Source organism: Pelecanus crispus, chromosome 1, assembly GCF_030463565.1.
Source record: "Pelecanus crispus isolate bPelCri1 chromosome 1, bPelCri1.pri, whole genome shotgun sequence".
NCBI lineage: Eukaryota > Metazoa > Chordata > Aves > Pelecaniformes > Pelecanidae > Pelecanus > Pelecanus crispus.
Genome location: NC_134643.1, coordinates 58,262,930 through 58,289,831, shown reverse-complemented (window position 1 = coordinate 58,289,831; position 26,902 = coordinate 58,262,930). Strand labels below are relative to the sequence as shown.

General features: G+C 48.1%; 1 protein-coding gene across 1 annotated transcript in view; it reads left to right on the top strand.

The window, feature by feature from the left end:
* CACNA1I (calcium voltage-gated channel subunit alpha1 I) overlaps positions 1–26,444 on the top strand; it is a 161,437-nt gene extending 134,993 nt beyond the window's left edge. Inside the window, exons 17-36 of the mRNA XM_075727751.1 lie at positions 241–341; positions 1,405–1,528; positions 2,311–2,379; positions 3,349–3,533; positions 3,873–3,999; positions 5,096–5,221; positions 5,704–5,793; positions 6,794–6,986; positions 8,086–8,237; positions 9,917–10,026; positions 10,635–10,768; positions 11,517–11,587; positions 15,383–15,461; positions 16,041–16,162; positions 16,904–17,242; positions 17,861–18,007; positions 22,296–22,394; positions 22,772–22,940; positions 23,779–23,975; positions 25,743–26,444. Coding sequence (XP_075583866.1) covers positions 241–341; positions 1,405–1,528; positions 2,311–2,379; positions 3,349–3,533; positions 3,873–3,999; positions 5,096–5,221; positions 5,704–5,793; positions 6,794–6,986; positions 8,086–8,237; positions 9,917–10,026; positions 10,635–10,768; positions 11,517–11,587; positions 15,383–15,461; positions 16,041–16,162; positions 16,904–17,242; positions 17,861–18,007; positions 22,296–22,394; positions 22,772–22,940; positions 23,779–23,975; positions 25,743–26,444 — 3,336 coding nt within the window. The remainder of the gene's footprint in view (positions 1–240; positions 342–1,404; positions 1,529–2,310; positions 2,380–3,348; positions 3,534–3,872; positions 4,000–5,095; positions 5,222–5,703; positions 5,794–6,793; positions 6,987–8,085; positions 8,238–9,916; positions 10,027–10,634; positions 10,769–11,516; positions 11,588–15,382; positions 15,462–16,040; positions 16,163–16,903; positions 17,243–17,860; positions 18,008–22,295; positions 22,395–22,771; positions 22,941–23,778; positions 23,976–25,742) is intronic.
* The last annotated feature ends 458 nt before the right edge of the window (positions 26,445–26,902 follow it).

The window sequence follows — 26,902 nt, the reverse complement described above, 5'->3', positions numbered from 1 at the left end:
TGGTGAGGAAGCCAGATGCCAAGAGGTAAACAGGCCCTGGCAAAGCAGCTCCTACCTCCTTTTCAGTGGCTTGTTGCTCTTTGAGTCCATTTCCTCATTCGGGGGCTTAAAGAAAGGCAGGTAGTGCACCTGGAGAACTGCAGGTAGTGGTGTTTTGGGGTCAGATGTGAAAGGAAGAGTGCCTCTCTCAGGCATGTGTGAAGGTAACCAGTAGTGCTTGCTTCTGCTGCGTCCCTCCAGAGCCTGTGCTTTCGTATCCGGAAGATGATGGAAGTCTATAAGCCAGACTGGTGTGAGTTACGGGAAGACTGGTCCATATATCTTTTCTCTCCACAAAACAGGTTAGTGCAGTTTTTGCCATGAGAGGGTTGAGAAAATGGGGCAGATTCTGTTGCTGTGCTGGCCACATAACCTGAGCTGCATGTTAGGTTGCAACTTTAAACTTACCAGCTGGGAATGTGTTTTGTCTCCTCCATCTCCCCTTCTACAACCAAACAACACTTCTCTTTCTTGATTCTGGATATGAAAGGAAGGATGAGAATCCTAAATAGCTGTTGTGATTTTCCCTTCCTTTGGAGCACCCCATTTTTCTTTTGGGTAATCATAAATATTTATAGCCACGCAAGGCAGAGAATACTAACATTAACCCAAAAAGGAGAAAGAATGTATTATTAACGACTCTATGATACTGGTATTTCCTACCCTGGTATCAGAACAGTCTCTCCATTTAATTTTCAGTCCCTGTACCAACTTATCAGCAGTCATATCACACCTTTTAGAGCAAAGTTAGAATTCTTGCCTAAAAAAAAGAAATTTGCAATAAATTCTTCCTGCTAAAGGTGTCTTCCCACCAGGAGAAAATGTCCATGTACTCCAGTCAACAGTATTCTCACCCATGTGCATCGTTCCTTGAAAAGAAGGGGGTTTCATTACAGGTCATGAGGGAGAGCTCTTTGTTCTGTGTGACACCTATCCTAATAGGCACACTGTCTTTCAGAGCAGTGTGGTCCCCATGACAGCCAACCTACCTGCCTCTCCTCAGCTTTCAGCATGTGTCCTCTTTGCCCTGGGGTAGTACAAAGTGCGAATTTGGGAGGAAAACTGAAACTCAGCTCTTCTCTGCAGGGCAAGAGAGGAGCACAGACCATAGTGGTTAGAAAACCACTCTGGCACTGGGGCAAGGGATGAAGTTTCAGCTCCTTGCTCTACCCTTGCTCTGCTCCAGGCTCCCTGTGTGACAGTGAGCCACCCTGGGATATTGCCATGGCAAGGGACATCAGTATCAGTGATAGGAAAGCTGCCATGTCAGAGCTCAGTTTTGGCCAGACTTCTCAATTCTCTGTCCTCATAGCTCCTAACATTGCTCTGCCCAAGGCACAGGTGCCTACTGGAACTGTCTTGCAGGTTTCGCCTCCTCTGCCAAACCATCATTGCTCACAAGCTCTTTGACTATGTTGTGCTGGCCTTCATCTTCCTGAACTGCATCACCATTGCCCTGGAGAGACCGCAGATTGAACACAGAAGCACGGTGAGCACCATTTCCTCCCACCTGCTTTTTAGCACAACCTCTGACAGAGGTTCGTAAGTGTTCCTGGCACTGGTATGACCTCTGGAAGAATTTCAGCATTCAACACCAACTCCCACTCATCTATTCAAATGCCCAAGTATTAGTAATTCACATAATGTGTGCTTCCCCTGCAGGGTCTTATAATGGGGCAACCCACTTTATAATATAGTAATCCTAGTTCCCTCCCTCTTGGAGAGTAAGAGAGTCCCCCAGGCACCTGCAGTTACGACATGACTAACGAAAGGGACAGGGACTGGGAACTAAAAGATAGAAGTAACTTCCATTCTGTAGAAATGGCATGTCATCATCCATGTATGCTGCTTTTGAGCTATCTTGGAGATGTCTCGAGCTGGCTAGTGAAATGGCTTTTTCTGCATGTCTGCCTTAGCTGACCCCCAGACTCTATTGCACTTACACAAAATCCAGTGGTTGGTCCTCAGCAGCCCTTTGGGAAGGAGTCCCAGGTCAGTGCAGCATGTCAGGACTGAGCAGCACTGGCAGAACAGGGCAGAGAGCACCTTGCAACTAGATTTGCAGGATGCATCGCAAATCCTATCCACTGTGCTCTTGCAGAGTTGTGCAGGATCCTGTCCCAGCTGTGGCACAGGGCTGAGCAAAGGTGTGTGAGCTAAAAGCTGCCCAGCACTGACCTTTGCCAGAGGCACCTCTCTTATTTCCCCAACTTTCAGAACAAGAGGAAGTCAAGGTCCATTTGAGGCCTTTTTCTGTTTTTTTTTTTCTAGGAGAGAATCTTTCTCACTGTGTCCAACTACATTTTCACAGCAATTTTTGTAGCTGAGATGACACTGAAGGTAAGTTACCGTGGAGATGAACAGCTCAGAGCCTTTTCCCAGCATCATGGAAAACATGGTTCATGTTTGCTCAGCACCCTTCTAAAATCTTTCCATCTTTTTAGTGTGCCAGTCCTTCCCGTTACCTTGGTAAAGGCAGATACTGCCTGGGGTTGAGTCCCCTCTTGTCAAGCACGGAGGGGATGTTTATCCTAGACTTTAAACCCAAAGGGATCTTAGTATCTGGAGGAATAGCTGGCCTCCAGGTATGGATTTTGTAATAATGTCAGATGTCCATTCCCCTCCTTCTGGAGCAAGAATGGGGGAAATAACAACAATATGAAGAACATGCTCTTAGTTGAGATAATTATTCAATAGGTGTCTAAATACTTTACGACAATAGGGAAATGTTGTTATTACCCTCTTGTGATTGGGAAAGAGTCCCAAAACTGGGTAAAGACAGTGTCAAAACTGTGTGCCTGAACTTAACACCCCTAAAATTCATACCTAAATTAAAGCCATGATTTGCAGGGTGCTCAGCTCTCCCCAAGACCAGCGATGTCTGTAGCACCTGCTGGTGTGGAGAACTGCTGAGAATGAAACCAACCCCTTAGGAGCCAAAGTATGGGTTTTGGTGCCCAATTTTACCTCCCAGGTGATCTCTGGACTGGGAAACTTGCCTCAGGTCTGTGGTATGTCAGGGAGAAGTTTCCTGCATGTTCCCTACAGTGTCCTGTTGCTCAGGGAGGCAGAGGAAAGGTGAGAAGACACCATGGCCCTGTTATTTCTGGCGTTACGTGCCACCAATTTCCCCAAAGACGTTTTCCTTCATAGCCTTCCAGGTGAAAGGAAAAAGATGATGAGATGACACTTCAGTGTCATGTGGAGTTGAAAACTGTTCCCCATCCTCCCCCTCTCCCCACAGCTGCCCTCTACCAGGCAACAGAGAGAGGAGCCATTTAACCCCCTTTCCTCTCCCCTCTCTTGCAGGTGGTGTCTCTAGGCCTGTATTTTGGGGATCAGGCTTATCTCCGCAGCAGCTGGAACATCTTGGATGGCTTCTTGGTCTTTGTGTCTCTCATTGACATTGTGGTGTCGGTGGCCTCTGCTGGTGGTGCCAAAATCCTGGGGGTGCTGCGAGTCCTCCGGCTGCTGCGCACCTTACGTCCCCTCCGGTCAGAGCCCCACTGAGTCCTGCTAGGCCCCCTTTTCCTACCAGGCCCCCGCAGGAGGGGTCCCACAGTCAAATCCTGCTGTGCCAGGCAAAGTGTGGTCTTTGACAAGCCATAAGCCACAGCGAGGTTCCCCTTAGCCATGTGGCTCTGGCCCTGGACGTACCTCATCAGACAACCAACCCATGGGACAGAAGCAGCTTTTTGGTCACAGGAGAGTGATCCCCATTGATGCGTCACTGCACAGGGAGAGTGGGGGTCCGCTGCTGCTGAAAATGCTTAGCTCAGGTTGAACATCCCTGCCCTGTCCTTCTGTCACCCCTCCCCTTCCTTCCCTTCCAGAGTCATCAGCCGAGCCCCTGGCCTGAAGCTGGTGGTGGAGACGCTCATTTCTTCCCTCAAGCCCATAGGAAACATTGTCCTCATCTGCTGCGCTTTCTTCATCATCTTTGGCATCCTGGGTGTGCAGGTAAGTTGTTACTGCCTATCAAACAGCCTCCGTGCCCCTACCCCTACCATGAGCACCTGTACTCCTAGGTGCTACAACAGGCACAGGGAACCAAGCAGAGCAGGAGGGACTGGCAAGCCAGGAAATTTTCTGCACCTGCCCTCCTCCATGAGCTGTCTCCCATCATGATGTCTCCACAGCCTTTGGCAAGGACAGCCAGGTGTTCAGCGAGTGCAGGCATTGCTGGGTATGCAAGACAGGAGTTAATGCTCACACCTAGCAGGAGTTGTATCAGGGTTTGGGTCAGCATTATAGGGAGAGCCCAGGGCTGGCATAGCACAGGGCTTACTGGGCACTTCTATGTCACACCACAAGGGCAAGCAGCTCAGCGCCTGCTTGCATGAACCCTGCTTCCAGTCAGCTCTGTTTCTCCCCCTCTGCCTGAGCCCTAAATCCACCCACAACCCTCTTTTATTTTTTTATTTAATCCTCTTTATTTTCGGCTGTTGCATTGCAGAGGAGCAAGGCCGTGGGTGTTACTTCCATCTCAGGGAATGCGCTATACTTAGTCTGCTCTGATGCATCTGTACAAATGCACAATCCAGTACCTTCCATATGGGGAAAGGAGCCTTGGGCAGAAGAGCCACAGCAGTGCAGTGCATTGCAGCTTTGTGAAAAAAAGTATCTGAGAAAGCAGGGGATGTTTTTTCTGGTTCTTACCCTCAGATGAGGTCTTCTTTTCCTATCAGTTCTCTCAGTAACTGGGAAGCGGGAAGGGGAGATTACTCGTGGGGACTGAAGAGCAGATTTTTTTCCTTTTGGGCCGGTGGCTCTAATTGCACCCAGAAAGGCTGTCCTGAAGGCTGTCAGATGGTAAGGGCTTACAGTCACTGCTGGCCTGGGGCAACGGAGGAGGCTGAAAAGCCAGGTGTGGGTTTATGAGGGTGGCCCTGGCTCCTTAGCAATGATTGAGTCTGTTCTACATCACGTTAGTGGTCATCCCTACCTGTCATGCTCCACATGGCTTGCAGCCCTGCAGCCCACCCACCATCTCAGGAGCTTCTGCATGGGGAACCCTGTGGGGAAAGGGGCTGATGGGGTGACTCCCCTTCTGCAGCTCTTCAAAGGCAAGTTCTACCACTGCCTGGGAGTCGATATCAGGAACATCACCAACCGGTCTGACTGCGTGGCTGCCAACTACAAGTGGGTGCACCACAAGTATAACTTCGACAACCTGGGACAGGTGAGTGTGCCCACAGCTCCTGTCTCTGATGGGAACCCAGCACAGGGTTTGTCTCCTCCTACACGTACCCCTCCCCAGGGCACAGAGGCAGTGCCTGGGAAGCCTGATCCCTGGGCCAGGAGGGGCGTTTATTTGGCATGGGTATCCATGCAGAAGCTGTGTCACTAGTGGGTTGATATCAGGATGATACTTGCAGGTTGCAGGGGAAAGAAAAGTGATGGCAGCAGAGAGCTTTTTCCTCCTGCCGCAGAGCAGATGTTCTTCACAACCTCTCTGCTCTGGTGGGTCTGGCTGCACATGGCTTCCTGTCTCCCCCCTCCCTCTCCTCCACAGGGGGAAGGAGCAGGTTTTGATGTGTGCAGAGACACAGGCAGGAACAGTATTTCAATGTTGTGCGTGTTAGAGTGTAAACCCACAATTTTTTTTTTTCCCAGCCTGCCACATGCACCTGCTCCACATCTGCTTTGCTTTGTATCTTGCAGGCTCTGATGTCCCTCTTTGTTCTGGCTTCTAAGGATGGCTGGGTCAATATTATGTATAATGGACTAGATGCTGTGGCTGTTGACCAGCAGGTATGAAGACTTCCATGGAAAAGGACCTTTTTCACTTTCCTCAGGCTAGTAAGGCAGAAGCATGCTTTAACATCCTGCTTCAGACACCTCCCTCAAACCAAGAGTCCCTTGAGGGCCCTTCTGAATCCTTTGCTCACCTATTTGCAAGGGGTCACAGTCATGCCTGGTCCATGCAGGGAGATGCAGCTGTGGCTGTGCAGTGGGTGTCTGTAGTAATTCTCACCCTCTACTTGGTTTAGATCTCACAGCAGGCCTTTATCTATTTGTAATGACAGAGCAACAATGCCATGTGCCTTTCTTGGCACGCTGGCTCCCTCCTGGCCCACAGATGGTTATTTTAATACCCTGTAAAACAGGGACTGTTGGGCTGCTGTGCACTGCATCCCTATTCCTCTACTGCTAAGGCAATGACCTTGACAGCATCCGGTGTAGGCACCTGCCATGGGATGCAGTACCACAGGCTTGAACCTCAGGGATGATGCTCCCTTTACCTCTGAACCTCTGCATAAGGTGCACCACTGTTGGCTTTGTAGGCTTTTTGTCAGGAGACCCAGTCAAAGTCAGGGCCTCCTTTCTCTCCGAGCCTAAATGACATTTCTATTCCAGTCTCATTGCCATTTTGGTGGTGTGTGGATGTGGTCTCTACTTCCCCTCGAGCCAAAGGTGTTCCCAGTGCCTGGACCACCCATTTTACCACATACTGGTGCTGTACTCAACCTGCGGCTGGTGTTGTGCCTGAATTGTGGGTGACTCTGTGTAGGCGGGCCCTTGCCCTTGACTCCCACCCATGCCCTCGATCTCTAGCTGATGCCAAAATCCAGTCAGCCAATCACAAACTGCCTTGTATGTAGCCCCAGCTCTTTCCAGCCCGCTCCCCTGATTTCCGTAACCCCTCCCCATCTCCCCAGCAGCCAATCACCATGGCAGGTCCCACCCCCATCATTTCCATACCACCATGCATCCAAACAATTGACCGCCTCTGTTCTCCCCCCTCCTCCAGCCGGTGACCAACAACAACCCCTGGATGCTCCTCTACTTCATCTCCTTCCTCCTCATCGTCAGCTTCTTCGTGCTCAACATGTTCGTGGGGGTGGTGGTGGAGAACTTCCACAAGTGCCGTCAGCACCAGGAGGCTGAAGAGGCACGCCGGCGGGAGGAGAAGCGCCTGCGCCGCCTGGAGAAGAAGCGAAGGAGTAAGGCACAGCCTAAGTGTTTGGTCGGTTCGTAGGCCAAGGTTTTCTGAGAAAAACCTTCTCCTCTTCTTTTTCTTTCCTGATGGACCAGTCTCCAAAACGCATTGCTTGTGGCCGCGCTCTCAGCCTTCCTCCCCACTCCACTGCCGCGTTGCTACGCACCTCACCGGGGCGGTCTGGGGAAGAGGGGTGGCTGATGAGGTCTGCTGGGACTCTGGAGAAGCCACTGGGGTTTCAGCACCCTGCCCCTCAGGAGACAATGTGTACCAAAAATACACCTGTGCACATGCTGGTGTGCACTGTCAACACAGGACGTGCATGCATCGGTACACCTCCTGGGCTTGAGCTAGTCCCACCTGGGCTTCCTGGAACCCAGCTGGTGTTTGGGGAAGACCTGGCAAGACCATCCTTTGTGTTTAAACCCAAATTTAAAGAAGAGGGAGGGGAGAAAAAAGAGGAAGACCCCTGTGTTTTGTTCCTGGCTTTTTCCATCAAAGTTGCAGTGTCACTCCTTGGGGTCCCATACCCTCTGTGGTGAAGCAAGCCCTCTTCCTGGTGTTTCTGTCCTCTTCTGTATTACCTTTAGACAAAAATTGCAAAAGCATACTTGCCCCTGGAAATCATCCCTACTACCCCAGACTGATGGTTTTCTTCCATTCACAGCCTGTGGGCATGCTTTCCCTTCCTCTGCTCCAGTTTTTCCCCTCTCTCCTGTGATATCATGGAGCCTCTCCTGGAACCATCTGCTCCCTTTTATCATTTGTGATCTTAATTTGTCGAGGCATGAAATGCTGATGTAGCACCATTCCCACAAACATAGACTAACAGATTTTCTTTCTAGCGTTCTTTTCCTTGTCTTTTTTCTACTTACTTTTTTCTCCCACTTCTACTTTCCTCTTTTTTGCATTTTTTTCCTCCTTCCTATGTCCCCTGTCTTTTACCTATCCTTTTCTGTTCTTTCTCTCTCCCATCTTCATTCTCTTTTCTTTCAACACCTATCACCTCTCTTATGCCTGCTCCCTGCGCAGTGTTTCTTACCCATTTCTCTCTTTCTTCCAATTTCTTCCTAACTCTGCCCATCTCCCTCTTTCCACTGAAGAGGCGCAGCGTTTGCCGTACTATGCTACCTACTGCCCCATACGCCTCCTTATTCATTCGGTCTGCACCAGCCACTATCTGGACATCTTCATCACTTTCATCATCTGCCTCAACGTGGTCACTATGTCCTTGGAGCACTACAACCAACCTGTGGTGAGTGAGATTGTGGAGATAAGCCCTGCGTCTAGTCATTATGTTATTTTGCTACAGCTCTCTGGCGACCACTGACCACCAGCATAGGAAGGACAATTGAGTGTCTCTAAAAAATACTGTTGAAGTGTTGCAAGAGTTAATGTAGTAGGCAAAGATACATGAAGAGTTTTATATGTATCCAGAAAGGTAGCCCCTACTCAGACACTTGTTATCCATTAAAATCAATAGAGAGAAGGCATCTAAGCAAGAGTTGGCCCCCTACAAAGCATGTGCTTTATATTATAAAGTAGATATATGGGTCACCCAAATTTAGCTGCCTGGTCTGCTTTGTATGTTCCCCTGGATCCTAACAGAGGAGTGGTGGAAGCAGCAGTGTCCTGGGAGCTTCAGACTTTGCATCAGATTTCCAAATGTCAGTCCAATTCCCCTGCCATATGGCCTGAGCTGAGAGGATTAGAGTGGCTGCTTGTGTATCATGGGATGGGATGTCTTTACCGAGTCACCTTTTTTCCATAAAAGAAGTTGCAGGGCCAAAACATTGAGCAGAGCCTCTCTCAGCTGCAGGGGGTGATTCCCAGTAAAGGGCCTTGAAGGCCAAATAAGTTTTATACTTTGGTTGGGGAAGACCATGTACCTCTCGTGTTCATGGCAAAGCTGCAAAGCTGTAGATGCCTTTGATGCAAAAAATGTATGCTGCACATGTCAAAGGAGCTTTCTACTTCCATATGTAGACAAAGGACTCATCATGACATCTGCCTGGTGGCATTTCAGTTTTCAGTCAACCCTTGGTTTGGGTGACAGCTCTGATGTCTGAGCAAATGCTGTTCAAGGTAGCTCAGCCTTTGATCAGGAACTGAATCTGTGTGTCCTCATTCAAATCCACTGCCAGGCTTCTCTGTTTCTTGCCCATCTTGCCCAACTGCCTAGCTTTTATCTTGCCCTTGACGGTGCCCAGTTTTACTCTGCAGGAACTCTCAACCTTTATGTGTTGTCATCCTCACGTCAGGCCTTTGTTCCTGAACAAGTCACTCCATTCCTCCTCAGCTCCTTCCCCTGGAATGCAGGTCTAGCCATGCCAGCCTGCTGTCAGGCTCTGCTAAGAATCTTGCCAAAGCACTTTGAACCCTTCCAGTATGAAGTGCCACCAAATGCTGCCCACTGCTCACACTGGTCGTCAGTGGTGGAGAAGGGCAGCATATGAAAGAATCAGAAGCCCAACAGCTAAGACATATGATATATGCCTGCCCCAGACCAAGGCACAGAGGGGTTTCCTTCCATCAGAGATGACATATATCCATAACTGTAGTAACCTTCATGCCTCGCTCCTAGTTGATAGCTACGCCAGTGCCATTAACATGGTGGCATCCAGGTGGCATCGGCTACTGGCAGAAGAGGAGTCTGATAGTACTTGGTAGATTCTCCTTGCAATAGCCTCCTCCTCCCTGTTATGCTGAGCAGTACAGGAGAAAGGAGCAATAACCGATCCTGGAACAGCATGGGGCAGAGGGGCCAGCTGATGGTTGCCCTTAGTAGGCAGCCTCCACATTCAAGTAGGTAAGAGGCATGGGGCAGCTTTCCTACCTCCCAATGAATTTCTGGCACTCAGGAGAGTCCCCTCACAGATTATGTGCTTGATGTTGCTTTTGCCTCAATTCTTTACCCTCTCTTTCTGCTGGCAGTCCCTGGAGACCGCCCTCAAGTACTGCAACTACTTGTTCACCACTGTCTTTGTGTTGGAGGCAGTCCTCAAGCTGGTGGCATTCGGTCTGCGTCGATTCTTCAAAGACAGGTGAGCAGAGGGGTATGTCAACTGTGGCTGTGGGACAACTGGGTTTGGGGTGGAGGTTTTGAGGATGGATCCCTATCTGGAGTGTGAGGTGGTAGCGGAGGGCCCTGACCGCCTCCCAGTTCTGCACAGCATGGACCTAACCTCTGCCCGCATGAGCTGCAATGCCTAGGCAATAGTGAGAGTTGTCCAAAAACTGCCTCTTGGTTGGCACCTGCTGATTAGGCTGGAAAGCTAAGGAGGTGGGGTTAGAGAGAGTCATTTTTTTCCTGCCCTTGAGGCAAACTGGGAGCATGCTGAAGCAGAACATATATAACGAAGCTGATTCGAGGTAGTAAGGCTGTAAAAAGCTGAGCCCATTAGTCAAAGCATAGCACCATAGTAACACAGCTCCATGCTTTCAGATCAGGCTGGCTTGCCTCTGGCTGCTCAGGGTGTGTGCAAAGTGAATCTCTGTTTGTCTGCAAAAGCCCATATAGGCTGACTCAGAGTGGGGCCTTGAATTCATACATAAAGAAATATTTAGGTTAAAGCGGAGACAATTCACTTTCTTTTTCAGGAAAATGGAAAAACTCCATCTTCCTTTATTCTCTTCTATTTTTCTTCTTAAGGTGGAACCAGCTAGATCTGGCCATTGTGCTGCTGTCTGTCATGGGCATCACGTTGGAAGAGATTGAAATCAATGCTGCTCTCCCAATTAACCCCACTATCATCCGGATCATGAGGGTGCTGCGCATCGCCCGGGGTGAGAGAGACATTGGCCAGAGGCAGGGGTGTAGGTGGCCATGGAATGGGACTTGGTGCCATGACTCATGAGCAGTGGCTGTAGAGTCATGGGCTCCCCCTGTCCCTAGCCCTCGGAGGGAGGCAGAGGATGTGACGGAGGACAGCCTAGAGGCTTTCTGGCTTCCTTAAGCGAGGCATTTAGATGCAGTGCTTTTAACAGGAGGTAAAGGACCAGGAGGGTGAGCAGATCATGGGAGAGCTGAACTTTCCCTGTTATTCTTTTATGGGGCAAGTATGGCAGTGGTGTTTGGAGAAGGGGCCACCAAGCAGGTTGAAGTTTGCACAGGGAGGGGAAGGAATCTTCCTGGTGGTGTCCAAGATGTCCTAAGCTGCCTTAACAGATGGTGGCTGGAGGAGGAGAAAGTGATGGAATGAAAAATCAGACCAGAGGGAGAATTGTGATGCACAGTGCTAGGAGAAACAGGGCTCTTAGCCAGATTTTCTAGGTGAAGCAGAAATCCGTTAGGCATGGGTGGCAGAAACAGTGTATTTAGTAAGAAGGAAATGCACTGGAGAAGGAACCATTGGGGTTGTACAGTCAAAAGAAGTGGGCAAAGGGAGAAGGGGGCCAAGGGGGACAATATAGTTTTTCTAGGGCAAGGGGAGACAGGACATCTGTCTTGTGCTACTGCCATTAGTAAGTCACACAAAGCATGGACCTTCTGCGCTCAGTCTGAATGACACTTCTCTTGTGCTTGTTGTGGCAGTTCTGAAGCTACTGAAGATGGCCACAGGAATGCGAGCACTGCTGGATACAGTTGTTCAAGCCCTGCCACAGGTAAAACAGACCAGCTGCCCCAAAGATTCTCCTTTTATCATGGAATCATAGAATAGTTTGGGTTGGAAGGGACCTTTAAAGGTCATCTAGTCCAACCGCCCTGCCATGCACCCTTTTTCCAAAGGGTTGATTCTTGTAGATCTCAGACGTGGGGTCTACTGTGTTGTGCAGAAAACTGCCTGAAGGTGATGTCCAAGTTTTCATGTCAGTCATGGGGGTACAGCTCTCCTCAGACAGATGTTGTCTAGGTTATCATGTCAGTCATGGGGGTACAGCTCACCTCATATCTCTGTCCTCCAGTGGGTGAATGAAACAAGGCTTGATTCCTGGATAAGGGCAGATTTCTTCCCATCATGTCTAGCTGGTGTCTACCACTTGCAGCTAGTCCCCAGCTCCTCTCTCCCCTCTCCATAAGAAGGGGAGAGTGACTGGCAGCCATTTCAGGAGGAAAGGAGGTCTTTGCGTCTCTGCTCCTCTCACCCTTCCCCACATACGCCCCCTTTTCTCCTCCTCTCTTTCATTCGCACTCCTGTCACTCCTTTTCTTAGCCAGTGCCTCCCCCTTCCTACTTTCTTTTCTTCCTTTCTCCTCCTGGATCCCTTTGTGTTTCTGAGCCTCTCATCTATGAGAAGCAGTGACGCGCTCTGTTGTGGCTCACGCAGCCGGCAGTTAAGTGTCTACTGCAAGACAGCTAGACAGAAGGATTTCATGAGCTGTGAGCGGCAGCTGTTCCCAAATGAGATGCTGACACGGTGCTTTACACAGGCTTCAAGCCCACTGTGAAGATCCTCTGTGATGGATGAGCAGCAAGGGAGACTGGTCCCCTTCCTTTTGGATCCTCCAGAGAGAATTGTTAAGCAAGAAGTAGTGGCACCAAGTGGCTCTACTGATCATACATCAGACCATTCCCCTGGCAGGCCCTGAGCAAGCAGCTATCTTGCATGATATCAGAAGGCATGGGCATTTGTCAGTTGATTTATCAGCTAATGTGCCAGTCTCAGTGAGTGATGCAGAGCTGAAAATCAATCTGGAAACAGCATGAGTAGTTACCCAAGGAGTTTACTTCTGATGTTGGTGACAATAAATGTCAATCTGAATTAGAGGAATCTTGTGGCACAAAAGTGAGGGGGAAACAGTGTGATCTTTCCTGGATCTTGTGCTCTGTCTGATCTCTCACACTTTTCATTATATGATAATAATTTGTATTTTTGTCTAATAATAATAATATAATTCATATATAGGATATATAATAATATTGCCATCCAGGATAGTTGGCGGCTGAGATACAATGGACAACGGAAAGAACAGGAGATTAAGGATGTTCTTACAGCAGGCAGCTTTGGGCCAGTAATGTTTATTAGTTCTGGCTCTGCTGCCCCAGGCTGGCTCAGTGCAGCTTCTTTGCACCTTGCTCTTTTCCATTCCAGGAGCTACAACAGCTGATTTGCTCAGGCAAGGATCTAGAATGGAGCAGGTCTCCAGATCCAGCGTCTGCATGTCTGTGGCATGTTTATTCTGCAATCCAGATAAATGCAACACACAGATATTAAGAGCTGGCTGAAGTAGTATCCAGAAGCCCTCAGTAGAAGGACTGTGTGGTATATTGGCACTTAAATGGTGACACTCAACTTCTACCCCCAAAATATAAAGAATAAATAGGAGGAAATGTTCATATCCCTGTCATGTAGATGGAGAAACTGAGTCATCAGGCAGTGAAGTCTTTTGCTCAGGATAGCAAAAGGCACAGCTGGGACCTCAGTTCAAGCCTCTGGGCCCTGCTGTCTGGTCCTAGCCACAAACCACAAGTATATTATTCCGTACTTTATAAATTTTGACTTTTCTCTCTCACATTCACCTACAGCTCCTTTGCTAACCAAGGTGATAGGTCAGGTCTTTTGGAGGTCATTAATATCGGCCACAAAACCCTCACAAGCAGATGTCTAAAGGTCTGGCCTCTAGGTATTCCCTGGAAAGTAATACCAAGTAGTGCTTAATCCTTGCAACATCAAAGCCTATGATCAATCCAACTTTCTATTGGTTGGCTTTTGCTTCCTTCTGTAACAGGTTGGCTTCATTTAATAAAGTTATATAACAGAGGGATCAAAAATCACTCTACAGTTAAAGTTGTGTAAAACTCTGCACTTAAAGCAGGGCTAAAATCCTCCAGTTTCACTGTTAAAGGATTGAATTTAGTCTCCATATTTTATATATTGAGTCTTCAGGGGACAATTGAATTATCTGTAATATTATTCTCCAAGATTTATTGGCTTTGCCAAAAGAAGCAGTTTAAAATAAGCTGTCCTTTCCCTTGTGCTTTTTCCTCCTCTCGACCTTTCTCTTTATGTTCCTAGAGCACAGACTCACATCAGGGATTTTGGCTTGCTAATGGCATATAAGGCGTCTCCAGTTGTCCTGTTTCAATTGCCTTCCTGTCTTTGTTATACTGCAACAATTCTTAATAGTGAATAGAGCTTTAATTTTAAAGACCCCTTTGGAAATTTAGCCTTTAGCTAAGTTTTATTAACTTCTTTTTCTTAAAGCCCTGTAGACACAGACCCAGAGGTGTGTGTTCAGAGCATTTACTATGGTGTCCAATTTAGTCATCAGAAATAATTCCTTCCACTGAGTATGTAGGGAGCCAGGATCTGGCAGCCTGGGGGAGTGGGTGGGCTGAATCATTCATTTTTCTCCTGAATTTGGATGGCACAGCAGTTGCAATGACTAAATTAGATTCCTGAAGTGGATGATCCTAACAAAGGCCCAGTGACCACATGCATTCAGACGAGGCACTGGTTTTCAAAAACACCCATATACCAGTTACGTGCTTAATTTTTCCCTGCCTTCTCTTTTTCCACCAACAGTGTTCTAACTGTTACTGGCATTTTCTGTTACTGTTCAGCCTGCCTTTTCCAAAACCCCCTCCTGCTCCTCATGTATAACACAGCTGCCCCATGCGCTGGGAGGCAGGAGATTTAGCGGCAAGCGTGATTTGGGAGAGTGAGGACTTGGGGGCAGTGCCCATGTTGCTGGTGGCACTGCTGCCTTTGTGCACCATGAAGCAGCAATCCTCGCATTGGGGGGTTTCCAAACAGCAGCTGCTGGAGGCCCAGAAATCAGGCTTTGACCTATTATTCACGAGATGCAAAGAAAGCTCTGCTTTCCCTCTTGGTTCCCTCATAGTCTCCTCTTCTGTCTTCTCCTCCTCTCCACACATTTCAAGAGGGCCTCTCTACCCTTCTTCCTTCCCACCTGCCTACTCCCTCCACAAGCCTTGCTGTAACCTCCACATGTGGCTGGTGCTTTGCCCCACCATGCTCTGCCTGGTTCATGGCAGGAGCTGGTGTACCTGTGTCCCTGCCTTTTTGGAGCACTGCTATTGCGCTCTTCATATGAGTATAGCTTCAAGGGACTTGGGCAGCTTGGTGTGGCATGTAGCACTGCAGGACACGTCTCTGTGCTGTAATCCATAGCTTGTCCTTCACCCAGCCAAACTGGCTTCACCTTCTGTGCCCCTGCTCCCATGTGCTTTTCTTTACCTGGCCCAGGAACTGCATACTTCAGTCAGCCCTGGCCAGAGCTTGTGCTGGAGTGGAGGCAACTGGGAAAAGAGCATCCTTCAAGTCCAGTTGCAACTGGTGCCATCACTGGTGATTTCCCATGTGTTGAGCAACTGTTTGGTTGCATTTGTACACTGGGAATTTGCTGCTGTTCTCTTCAGGCTTTGAAAGACAGAAACACTTGCCTGTACAGATGAAATAAGCTTTGGGGTAGGCTGACCATGCCGTTTGCTTTCAGGTGGGAAACCTTGGACTGCTTTTCATGCTCCTTTTTTTCATCTACGCTGCTCTAGGAGTGGAGCTCTTTGGAAAACTGGGTAAGTCTTAAGCAGACTATGCTCCAGCGTGAGCTAGAGACCTGCTGGGAAGCTGAGGTTTCTCAAAACCAGTAGTCATTCAATAAAGGGACTGAATTACTTGGTGGCCTTTATTCTCCCTTATGCATAATTAATATAAGAGGAATTTCCCTCTAAATTGTTGTTGTCCTAACAGCCTAACAAAATAAAAGCAGTGTCTGGTTTCTCTTTCGTTCTTAAACTTTTGCTTTTTCTGCACTGCCTACCTTGATATTGCCTTTAAGATTACAGGAAAAACTCAGGGAAGGCTTATTTATGTCTCTTGCTATGGAATATTGATCAAGAAGAAAGGCAGCACAACGACACATTGGGAGGATCCCTCTGAGCAACAGAGTTACACTGCCTGATATCCCTGGGCTGGGCCATCAAGGATTTTTTCTGTATTGCTGGGCAACAGCCAACTGTTGGGCAGGGTGCTGAGGTCATTACCTGAGGTCTCCAGGCTATGAGAAGCCTGAAGTCCCCTTCCCCAGTTCTTGCTGTTGATCTCAGGGCCAGCAAAGTGTCATCTGCTGATAGCTGTGATCCCCTTCCTTTCAGTATGCAATGATGAGAACCCCTGCGAGGGCATGAGCCGCCACGCCACCTTTGAGAACTTTGGGATGGCCTTCCTCACGCTTTTCCAGGTGTCCACAGGTGACAACTGGAATGGGATCATGAAGGTAACTGGGCCTCAGGGGTGTGGATGTCCTTATTGTGGGGAAGGAGAAATTCTGATGTGTGCTCTGTTCAGCAGTGCTTGGGCTAGAAAAAGGAAGGTGCGCAGGAGCTGAGTTGCTAGATAAGGCCCCTGCTTGGGGGACCCCACCACGGTAGCTCAGACCTTGGGCTCATCTAGTCCTACAGACATCTGGCTGAGAAAAGTGCAAATTGTCCTTGGGAGGAACAAGAAGACTGTCCAGGCTAAGAGGGAATATCCACTGTCATAAGGCCTGTTATCAAAGCTGAATGTAGGTGCGTTGGACATGACACCCATCTGCAGGGCTACCAGGGCAATAAAAAATAAACACTTCCTTCCTTCAAAGAACGGGGAGAGCGGAAAGTTCTTTGAACATACAGGGTGCTTTTGAGTCTGGATGGGAGAATGCAGTAGCAGATTGCTCAGTTTTGTTCTCGCTCACATGTGTGTGGCTACGGTGGCAGCAACATGTGATGGTCTGGAAGTAGTTTGCTCTGTACACCTTTGGATGTATTTGCTCATATGCAGAAAGCACATGATCAGACAGCATCCTTGATTCTTTGAGAACCTCATGATCCCAGAGGGTGTGGGGTGATAGAAAGGTTTGCCCTGTTCTTTCCATTGGCATCAGTATTTTTTGGTAGAAAGAGCAGCCAAGCTTGTATTCTTACTGTAGTCCTTCCTTCCTTCCATCGTTCCCTCTCAAACCCAACTTCCCCTCAAGGATACCTTGCGTGACTGCAGCCACGATGACCGGAGCTGCCTCAGCAACCTGCAGTTCATCTCCCCACTGTACTTTGTCAGCTTTGTACTCACAGCCCAGTTTGTCCTCATCAATGTGGTGGTAGCTGTGCTCATGAAACATCTCGACGACAGCAACAAGGAGGCCCAGGAGGATGCAGAGATGGATGCTGAGATAGAGCTGGAAATTGCACATGGGCTGTGCTCCCGCAAGTCAGGCTCCCCGAATTCAGGACAGGGAAAAGCAGCAGGAACAGGAGGCGGTGGTGGGAGAACAGATCCTGAAGGACATCTGTGCATGAGATGTTACTCTCCAGCGCAGGTGAGTACACCTTTGAGCTTACCAACGAGACTGCAGCAAGTAGCTGTGGGCAGAAGCTGGGCAGACTAGATGACAGAGGGCTTAGCTGTAGCAGAAAGACTCTTCCACCTCAGGGTGAAAGGTTTGCTTTCAGTGGTAGACTTTTGAGTTGGTAGCACCGTGTGGGGACAAGGCTGTGATAGCAGTGGGTCCTGTTCATTGTCATCATGGTGTAGGAACCTGAGGGCCAGCAGAGGAGGGATGGAGCAGATCAGCGAAAGGTGAGTTAGGAGCAAATTTGAGAGTGGAGCTCAGAAGAACAGAGCAGGGGAAATGGCATATCAAGAGTGAGGCACTCCAGCAGAGCTGGAAGGGAGGTGTGAGCAGTGCCATGGTGCACTGACAGGGAGTGAAGACAATCCCTCCTCCTTTTATTTTTTTTCATTGAACTCTGGCACCTTTACACACTCTAAGGAGCAAATGCTCCCCCAGTGACCCTGTGCAGGTACCTGCAGAACAAGGTGCTGCTCCAGATGAGTCAGGGTGGAGAACCCAGCCCCAACACATGAAACTTTGAAGCAAAAAACTCGGCATTCTTAAAATGATCTCTCCCATCCTCCCCCCTTTCTTGTCCCCTAGGAGAACTTATGGCTGGACAGTGTCTCTTTAATTATTAAGGACTCCTTCGACGGGGAGTTAATGATCATCGATAACCTATCGGGCTCCGTCTTCCATCATTACTCCTCGCCGGCCATGTGCGAGAAGTGTAACCATGACAAGCAAGAGGTAACCTGCGTACGAGGATGCGTGAGGGGACTCTCCCCCTGAGACCTGCACACCCACACCTACATGCCCGCAGGTCGTCTGATGAGTGCTCCTGGCTGTAGATTGTGTAGACAGAGAGATTGTTGACCTGTATTTGTCATCTGTCATGCATTGCTGACACTGCCTCCAGTACAGGCCTGCCCTCCTTAGCCATGGGGGGATGTTTGAGGTGGTGGAAAGGTGAGATGTGCCAGGACACAGGTCAGGAGGGACTGAATGAGCTGTAGAGAAATGACTATGAAGGCATCCTGGCGGCTCTTGTTGTGTTCAGTTCTGCAAGAAAAGCAGAGGTTCAAGCTCATGTTGTATGGAGGACTCAAAGGATCTCACCCCAATGACAGCACTCAGGGACAATTGAGTGGGAGATTTAAGCATGTGTTTTGTCTTAATTTTAAGCATGTGCTTTCTTATTCCCTATTGAGGTCAATGAATTAAGCACATGCTTAAATGCCTTGTTGAATAGAATCACTGTCTGTGAGCAAGGATTGGTTTGTGGTGAAAAACAGTTAATTAGTCTGGGCAAAAACTAAATACAAATGGGCCTACTGAGAAAGTTTGAGAGTCTCTTTTCTGATGTAGAACCTGTTAGCTGACAAATGAGTTCTTCCTAAGAGCAGTACACCAAATGGCCTAGACTTGTGCTCCTAAAGCTAGGAGATGCTTTGGAAAACTACTTCCTAAGCAATTAGTCTTTTCATGTTGTGAAACTTCAGGAGCAAAGTAGCCTGGGAGAAGTTAGGTGAGTAGCAGAATTAATTTTGTTTCTGAAATAATTTTGTTGTATTTAAGTGCTATGATTGTGGTCAGACTTGTGACAGTAGCCTGGCTCATCTGTCAGTACATCAAGATATCAGTGGCAATCTTCACCATCTCCTTCCCCATAACTAACTTGATATGTTGCTATTGCTTGAAAAGAAACCAGGAAACTTGGGAAGAGAGGTCTCATTGGCAGATTACTCTATTCATGTTTGAAGAAAATGATATATGTTTGGTTTCAGATAGCTAGTTCTGATGCTCTATTTTTTTCAGCCTTTCAGCTATCTGCTTGTCCCCATAGCATCCCTTCGAAAGTATCAAATTACAAACATTGCTGTAGTTTATCAGTATTGCAACACTTTACAAATGGATGCTGCATTAATCCAGCCAAATAACTAGTTTTCAATTAACTACAATTTCCACTGCTTTACATAAGTCCTTATATTCAGCAGCTGGTTCTCAGCCTTCTCAGAAAATCAGGTCTTCTAAGGCATTCCAGAATGATGACCCCGAAAAGTAATTTTCAGTTAGTTTGCTGCATTTGAAAACCTTCCAGATAGTCTTCAGTATCCTGCCTAGGAATGAAGACAACAACAGATTTTTCTACCTTCCCAGCAAGGAAACTTGACAGCAAAATCTTCAAATGCAACCCAAAGCCAGAGCAAAGAGTTTAACAGAATAATCACAACCAAAGAATTATTCTTAGATCATATTTTCTAATGGCTGTTATAGAGCCATAAATTATTTTTCAAAGTTGATATTTCAATATGTCTAAAATGTGAAATTGGAAAGAAATTATCTGTATCTGCAGGAATAACTTTGGAAGTAAAATGTAGATTTTTTTTTTTTTTTCCCTGATCATATGAATCAAAACTAAAGCTCAGGATTTTAAGTCACGGTTGATCATGACCTTCTCTTCATATTTCATAGTATAGAAAACATCAAGGAAATTCCAACAGGAAATCACTACATGGAGTCACAGCTAGCATAGTCCCAGCACTAACACTGGCAATGCGCACAGTCATTAATAAATTAGAGTGTAGTGTCATACATCAACATATCCGAATGTGCATTGTACTCACAGACAGAATTGTACTATCTCAGAAGCACTCGACAACAAGTTATATAAGCAAAACAGATTTATCTAGTCCTATTCAATACATGTGTGTTCAAAAAAAATAGTATGCTTGCTGCCCACCGAATCATCCTTAACGCTGCCCTTGTGACAAAAATCACATATTAGCCAAAAGTGTTCACTCCCATTTTGTTTGTAGTTTAATCCATCAAGATGCGGAGCACAGTGGATGAACAAAACAACTTAAACATATGCTCGAAGTTATTAATATGTGCTAAGCTTTTTGTTGCATTGAGTAGAAGTGCTCAGTGTCTTTCCCAGTTAAGCTGCTGGCATCTTATTTTCAAACCAATTATTTGTACAATTAAGGATTTTTGTAATCATGGCTCTGTTCTTAAAGATATATCTGCAACTAGTTATATTCTAAGGGATATATGTGCCTGGTTCAGTGTCTCAGGTTGACATGCCTGGCAGTTTTCATGGATTGTGTTCCTAGTGAGCAGCCCCTTCTCCCCCCACTGCGTTTTTTAAATTTTTTTCTGTTCCTCATCTTTAGTCAGAAGATTTTAAATTATTCTGCAGTAATGGAAGCTATAAGAACAAAGCATCTTTTTTTCATACTACTAACCTCTTCTCTTGTCATCACTATCCTTTCACTCTTGGGCTGGTTGACAGTTAGACTACATCTGTGTATTGGTGGCTGATAGTGTGTTTAGCCAGTGGCAGGAGTTTGCCAGTGAGCAACGGTGAACTGTGTTTCCACACGTGCAGTTTATCTATTCATGACTTCGTTGATTATGTCTTTTGTGTAGATTCCAGGGTGGCCGGAATTTGTGAGCAAATGGCTCAGTGAAGAACAGACTGTTCTGGTTTTTGTTGAAACCCTTTTTTATGGATGGAGAAGGTAGTCACAGATGTTATCACATTTCACCCTCGTGTCTCTACGAGCACAGCTGTAAGGTTGTTCTGGTGTAACAAGCACTTAGGCGAGTAATGGATGAGTACACACATTAAGTGGGACTGAATGAAGACTGTGTTTCTCTACACAAGTAGTTGCTGACTGGTGGCTGTGTAGCGTGCTTGACGTGACTTCATTGTGGGTTCTCCAGTGCATCTGCGCTCTGAGGAGCAGTTGCTGGTTTTGGGCTCTCTTCATGGTTGAACAGCACCATGTTCCTGTGTCAGAATAATATCCCAAATAAGGATGTCATTTGTGCCCTTTATTTAAATCTAGCTCTGGTTTTCCATCCTGTTTATTCGAAGTTCATTATCCCTCAGATGGAGACCTTTTCCAGTCTCTGGCATTGGCACAAGCCACTAAACTCCCAGCTCGAAGGAGTCATCTTTCAAAATGCTCCACCTGTTCTTAGAGCACAAAAGCTGTACCCGCCTCTTGCAAACACAAACACAGGGGAGAACAAGATAAATGGCCAGGAAGCAAGCTGTCCTGACTGAGACAACCCAGAATATAGCTCTCGAGTCAGGTGCTGGTGGTGGAAACTGGTGGGACTCGAGACCAGTGACAGAAAACCAAGCACAGGAGGGACAGAGCAGCTGCTTAGGCTACTAGAAAAAGGAGATGCTTTTCAGGCATTGTGGAAAAGAGAGGTCAGGGAGAGGGGAATTGAAAGCTTGGAGGAAAGAGAATGGGAGAGGGGCACATGTGGTATGAAACGGGCCAAAAGATGAAGCAAGGTCAGGCATGGGCCGGGAACGGAGCTGAGTTGCAAGGATGAGAAAGATGCTGTGGTCAGACTTGGTTTCAGAAAGCAAGAGAGCATAGGTATGGGTGGGCGGGAGGGATGAGTTTAGGGATGGAGAGCAGGATGGGAGATGGTGTTAGCTGAGGTCTTGGGCAGGTTAGAGGTGAGAGGAGCGGGAAGACACAGGGAAGCTGGAGGGAAACAGGGTTTCAGTGATGAAGGTAAGAGAATATGAAAAGCATGATACTGGCATGGACTGCAAGAGGCATGACTATCCCTGGAATGAAAGCACCTTCATGTTTAAGCAGGGCTGTCTGTGGTGCCTTCAGAGAGAGGGGTCCACTCCTCATCCCTCAGCAGAGCAGACTGCCTTGTCACCGGCCTGAGGGAGCCCTCTCCCCACCTGGCTTTACTTGCAGGGCCTTGTACCAGCTGTATCACTGGGACAGATTCAAGACTCCTTCCTCCAATTCTGGCACTAGAGGAGCATGGACTGGTGGTGGGCTGCTTGCAGATCATATGTTCAACCTTCCTTAAAAAGTGGATTCTCCTGTCCAGCCCAGGTCTGGGTTAGGCAGTACCTGATGTATCCATGGAATATAACCTAAAATTGATCTTGGGTCTACAGGCTCTCACTTATCCACCATAAACAGTGTGGCTGCTTGAAATGTGGATGCCAGGCATGACCGGTGACAGCTCCTTTCCCTTCCTGCAGGTTCAGCTGGCTGAAATGGAAGCATTATCCCTCAACTCAGACAAGTCCTCTTCCATCCTTCTAGGAGATGAGTCAGACCTGAGTCCTAAGGAGATCAAGGTTAGCCCCAGGTGGTCATGGGCGTGTTGCACCATGTGCTGTATTTCTGCCCCTGCTCATGTGAAGTGCTCTGTATTCATCCAAGTGTCCCTGCTGAGGAATATAAATTCTGGTCACTTTTCAAGAGCTTCACCATAGAGACTGTCATGAAGAAGGATTTGAGGAGAAAAAAGGGATATATGTTTTTGAAAGTTCTCTTCACTACTGTCAGTAACTTCCTCTGAATGACCCTAAATTTAGGGGATTTGGGCTGGCAACCTGAGCATCTCTTAGCTAGCTTGAAGATCTCTTCAGAATCAGACCTTCTTGAGGCTTTGACAAGTCTGCTCTGTCATCTGCCATTAAATTTCACAAAGCTTTTTCCTTATTTTTTCCAGCAGGAAGGCCAGGACAGCCCTGACTCCAAAGGGGAAGGAGATGTAGGGGAATGCCTGCTCCCAATATCCAGTGCAGATGGCTCTACAAACCCAGACAGTTATCTGTGTGAAATGGAGAAAACTCCTTTCAACTCAGTCCAGTCTTGGCTAAAGCATGAAAGTACCAAAGGTGAGCACAGCTCTCATCATTCTCCAGATCTGCTGAAAGTGTGGGTTGGTTCAGCTCATCTGCCTTTCTCTTGACTCCCCCCTGCCAGGGATGGACTTAATCTGTTATGGGGTTACATTAACCAAGAATTTAGCTTTCAGCTTGCCAGTCCTCAGGAATGCAGTGAGGAGCAGTTCCATCTTTTGCTGCTAGATCTTATATCCTCCCTCAGACTTGCTTATGTGAAGTGTCATGAAAGAACTGATTCCCAGTCACAGTAGTGCACCCATGCACAGTCAGAGAAGAGTGGGGACAGCCTCTCCTGGCATGATAGAACATTGCTGCCCCCTGAGACCAGGCTCCTCAGGTACAGGTTCAGGGAACGTAATATGTGTCTCCCCTTGGTGGAAGTGCTCCAGTTCTACTCTTGAGCACCCTCTGGCCTCCTGTGGTCCCCAGGTTTCCTACGCCACCAGTTTATTTATCTCCTTTCAGCCCTTGCCTTGCAGGATGTGGGAAGAAAAATACGTAGTTGAATCAAGGTATTTCTCTGTGAGAGCAGCAAGGGGAGAGACAAGCTGGGCTATTGCTTTATAGCTCTGAGCCCTGTTAGATCTTCCTGGTTTGGTGCAGGTTTTGGTCCTTGTGTAGAAAGGGGGGCCCATGGTGTGAACACTAGACTGAGTCTTCTTGGCCAGGAGTGTATGTTACTAAATATCCTCTGTATACTGGACTTGCAGGACCCTCAGTGCAACAGCAGCAAAGGCACCAAATCAAATTGGAGGACTCTTCAATTTTCTTCAACTTCTTTTTTTTTCTGTTTCTGTTCTCCTCCCCATTTCTTTTGGTGCTTTGTCAGTCCCTCCCAGCCCCTTCTCTCCAGGTGCATCTTGCCCTCTGTTACCTGTGCCAGCAGAATTTTTCCACCCGGCTATCTCTGCCACCCAGACAGGGCCTGAGAAAGTCTCATGTCCACGCAACCTTCCTAAGATCTCTCTGCAAGGCTCATGGGCATCACTGAGATCTCCAAGTGTGAACTGTTCACTACTTCATCAGGTGAGAACCCCTGCTTGATCTTCACATGACACCCAAACAGAGGGGGCTGAACAGGAAGGAAGGCAGAAGAAGGGGAGAGACAGCTGTGGTCAGGGGCTGGGTGATCTGGATCTAACCTGTTAGAGGAGCACAGTGGACTGCAGAGTGCAGGGTGGCTGGGGAGGAGAGAGGGTTGTATAGCAAAGGGGTGTTGTATAGCTCTCACCCCCTGAAATCATACATTCTTCTGCTTTGGATCAAAAAATAGTTTAACAGCAGCAGCTAGCCCCACATGAAGACAAAATCACATCACATTCTAGCTCGCTCCTGGGTCCCCTGTGCTGAGTAAGCTGCATGCACAGCAGCCACCGTGAAAGCCAGGCAGATGGCAGCCGCGCAGCCGCACACCCACCTCGGCTCCTCTTAGCACCGTGACTCTGGATCACACACCTGCTTTGGTTGGAACAGGCTTCTCCCCACCTACCTCCTCCACAGCCCTTCATGCCACATCCACACACGGTGTCCCTGAGCTCAGTTTTCCCCTGCCCATTTAGCTGTTACATCCCAGAAAGACTCTATGTATTTCTGAAAAGGCAGCTATTTCTCACTAATGAAAGAGAAGAATAAAAGTGCTGAGGGAAGATCAAGTGCCTCTGAAGAGCAGAGGAAGCAGAGATGAAAGTCCAATAGAGATCCGTGTTATTGTTCTTGGAAGATACTCCATGAACAATTCCTGTTTGAGGAATACAGGGACATTCTATTCCAGACAAACTAAAAAATAAAAAATAAAATCATATGTTATCCAGTTCTATGTGACAGACACTGTTGGCACAATATATAAATTCACCAGGTGTATAAATTCACCAGGGATAAATTTAACCTCGAGCTGAGCTGCTGGGTTGTTGCGGCATTGAAACTTCTGGTATAGGTTTAGACATGAAGAGGAAGAGTTCTGGAGTTGGCATACCACTGGGGCAAAAGTACTGAACTGTTGTGAAGGAGAAATTGGTAAACTTCTGATTATGTGATGCTGACTGCATTGAATAGCTATGGTTCAGGAGACCACTTCCAGTCCTACATCCATCATTCCCAATGCTGTGTCCCAGTGATGATCTCATAGTGCAGACCAATTTCCTAGGAACAACTGAAATGCAGCTTAACTAAATGAGCACTGATACAAGGAAATTAAGGCTGTTTCCCCTTTCTGCTGGAAGGGGACCCCACCTTTCTGTCCTAAATATCATCATTGTCACTAGTGCTGGTCAAAAGAACTAGGATGCGTCTTTTCTCTCCTCAAACATTGCTGATTTTTTAATGAGAGGTCTATGTACAGGGCCTGAGGTCTATGTACAGAAGTCCCCTGATTTCTGGCAAGCTGATGGTTTTGATACGTCTGCAGCCAGTGTGGCATGTTCACAGGGAAGCCAAGAGCAGGGATCCACAGGGAATCTCAGCCCTGCTGCCTTCTGGACTGCCAGTGGGCAGGAGCACCCCGGCAGCAGGGGCTGCAGAGCTTACAGACCCAGCACCCCTTCCCTTTAGTGGAGCATTTCACATGGGAGGGGAAGATTCATCCTGGAACAGAATGAAATCAGAGCTCAAAATATTGAAACCTTTCCTCCTTTGGAAAGGATTTCCCTGGGCAAACTGAATGGCTGGTGCTTTGTAGCATTGTTCAGGTGGTTTTTAGCTGTCCTCCCCAGCAGAGGAGAAAGAGGAATTGGAGTTTTTCTCCTTTTTCTCTAATTGTGGCTAATTGTGTTTTATTTTCACACGCCTGCTCCCCAGGCCCCTGAGAGCGATACCTCGCTGGACAGCCGGAGCAGCAGCTCAGCAGGCAGCCTGCAGACTACACTGGAGGACAGCCTCAACCTCAGCGACTCTCCACAGTGCACCCTGGACCTCCCGGTGGCTCTGTGTCCCGTGCCAGCTGCCGGCAGCCAAAGACCCCTGGCAGCCCCACTCTCCCCTGCTTCCCGCCGCCGGAGCCTGCGGGGCCGGGGGCTCTTCAGCCTGCAAAGCATCCGTCGGCACCAGCGCAGCCACAGCAGCGGTGGGAGCACCAGCCCCGGCTGCACCCACCACGACTCCATGGACCCCTCGGATGAGGAGGGGGTGGGCAGCAGCCTGCGGGGGGGTGGCAACAACAGCGAGCCCTCGGAGACCCTCAGCAGCCTCTCGCTGACCTCCCTCTTCTCACCCCCGCCGCCGGGGCTGACACTGGTGAAGAAGTGCAGCAGCACCAGCAGCCTCCATGCCAGCCCCTCGCCCCGCCGCCCTACTGCCCACCACGCCAAGCCCTTCTACACCGTTGACCCCCGGGGCTTCCTCTCGATGCCCTCCTGGGTGACGGACTTCTGCAAGGACACCCCCTCACCCAGGGAAGGAGAGGAGCCGGACGGTCCTGGCAGACTGGGGACAGGGGACCATGGCTCCCCACTCCCGTCTGAGCTGGAGCTGGGCGATGGAGTCAGCAAGAGGAACAGATGAGGGTCCCTGGGGCGCAGGGAGGGAGCATTCAGCCGCCAGCATGGGGGAGCATGTTTCCACTAGTGTTTCCCCAGCGGCAATTCCAAAGGATTTGCAAGAAAAAGATCCAGGCAAACAAAAATTTATAAATATATATATATACATATATATATATATATAAAATAAATACTCTGGTACCGTACCTCAGAGGCGTGGGAGAGTGCAAGCAATACGGGAACAGTCCTGCCTGTGGGCAAGACCTGGACCATCACCGCAGAGACTATAGTGACAAGAAAAGGCCATGGGGCTGGGAGGGACAGGACCCTCCAGCCAGGTGACTGCCACATGGCAGCTGTTTAGTTATATACATATACATATATAGAGAGATCGATTTATTTATTTTTTTTACTGAGAGATTATGAATTTCAGAAAGTGCTAAGGAGGAACAAGCAAACGGGGGCTGAAGGAGGTGCTGTGCC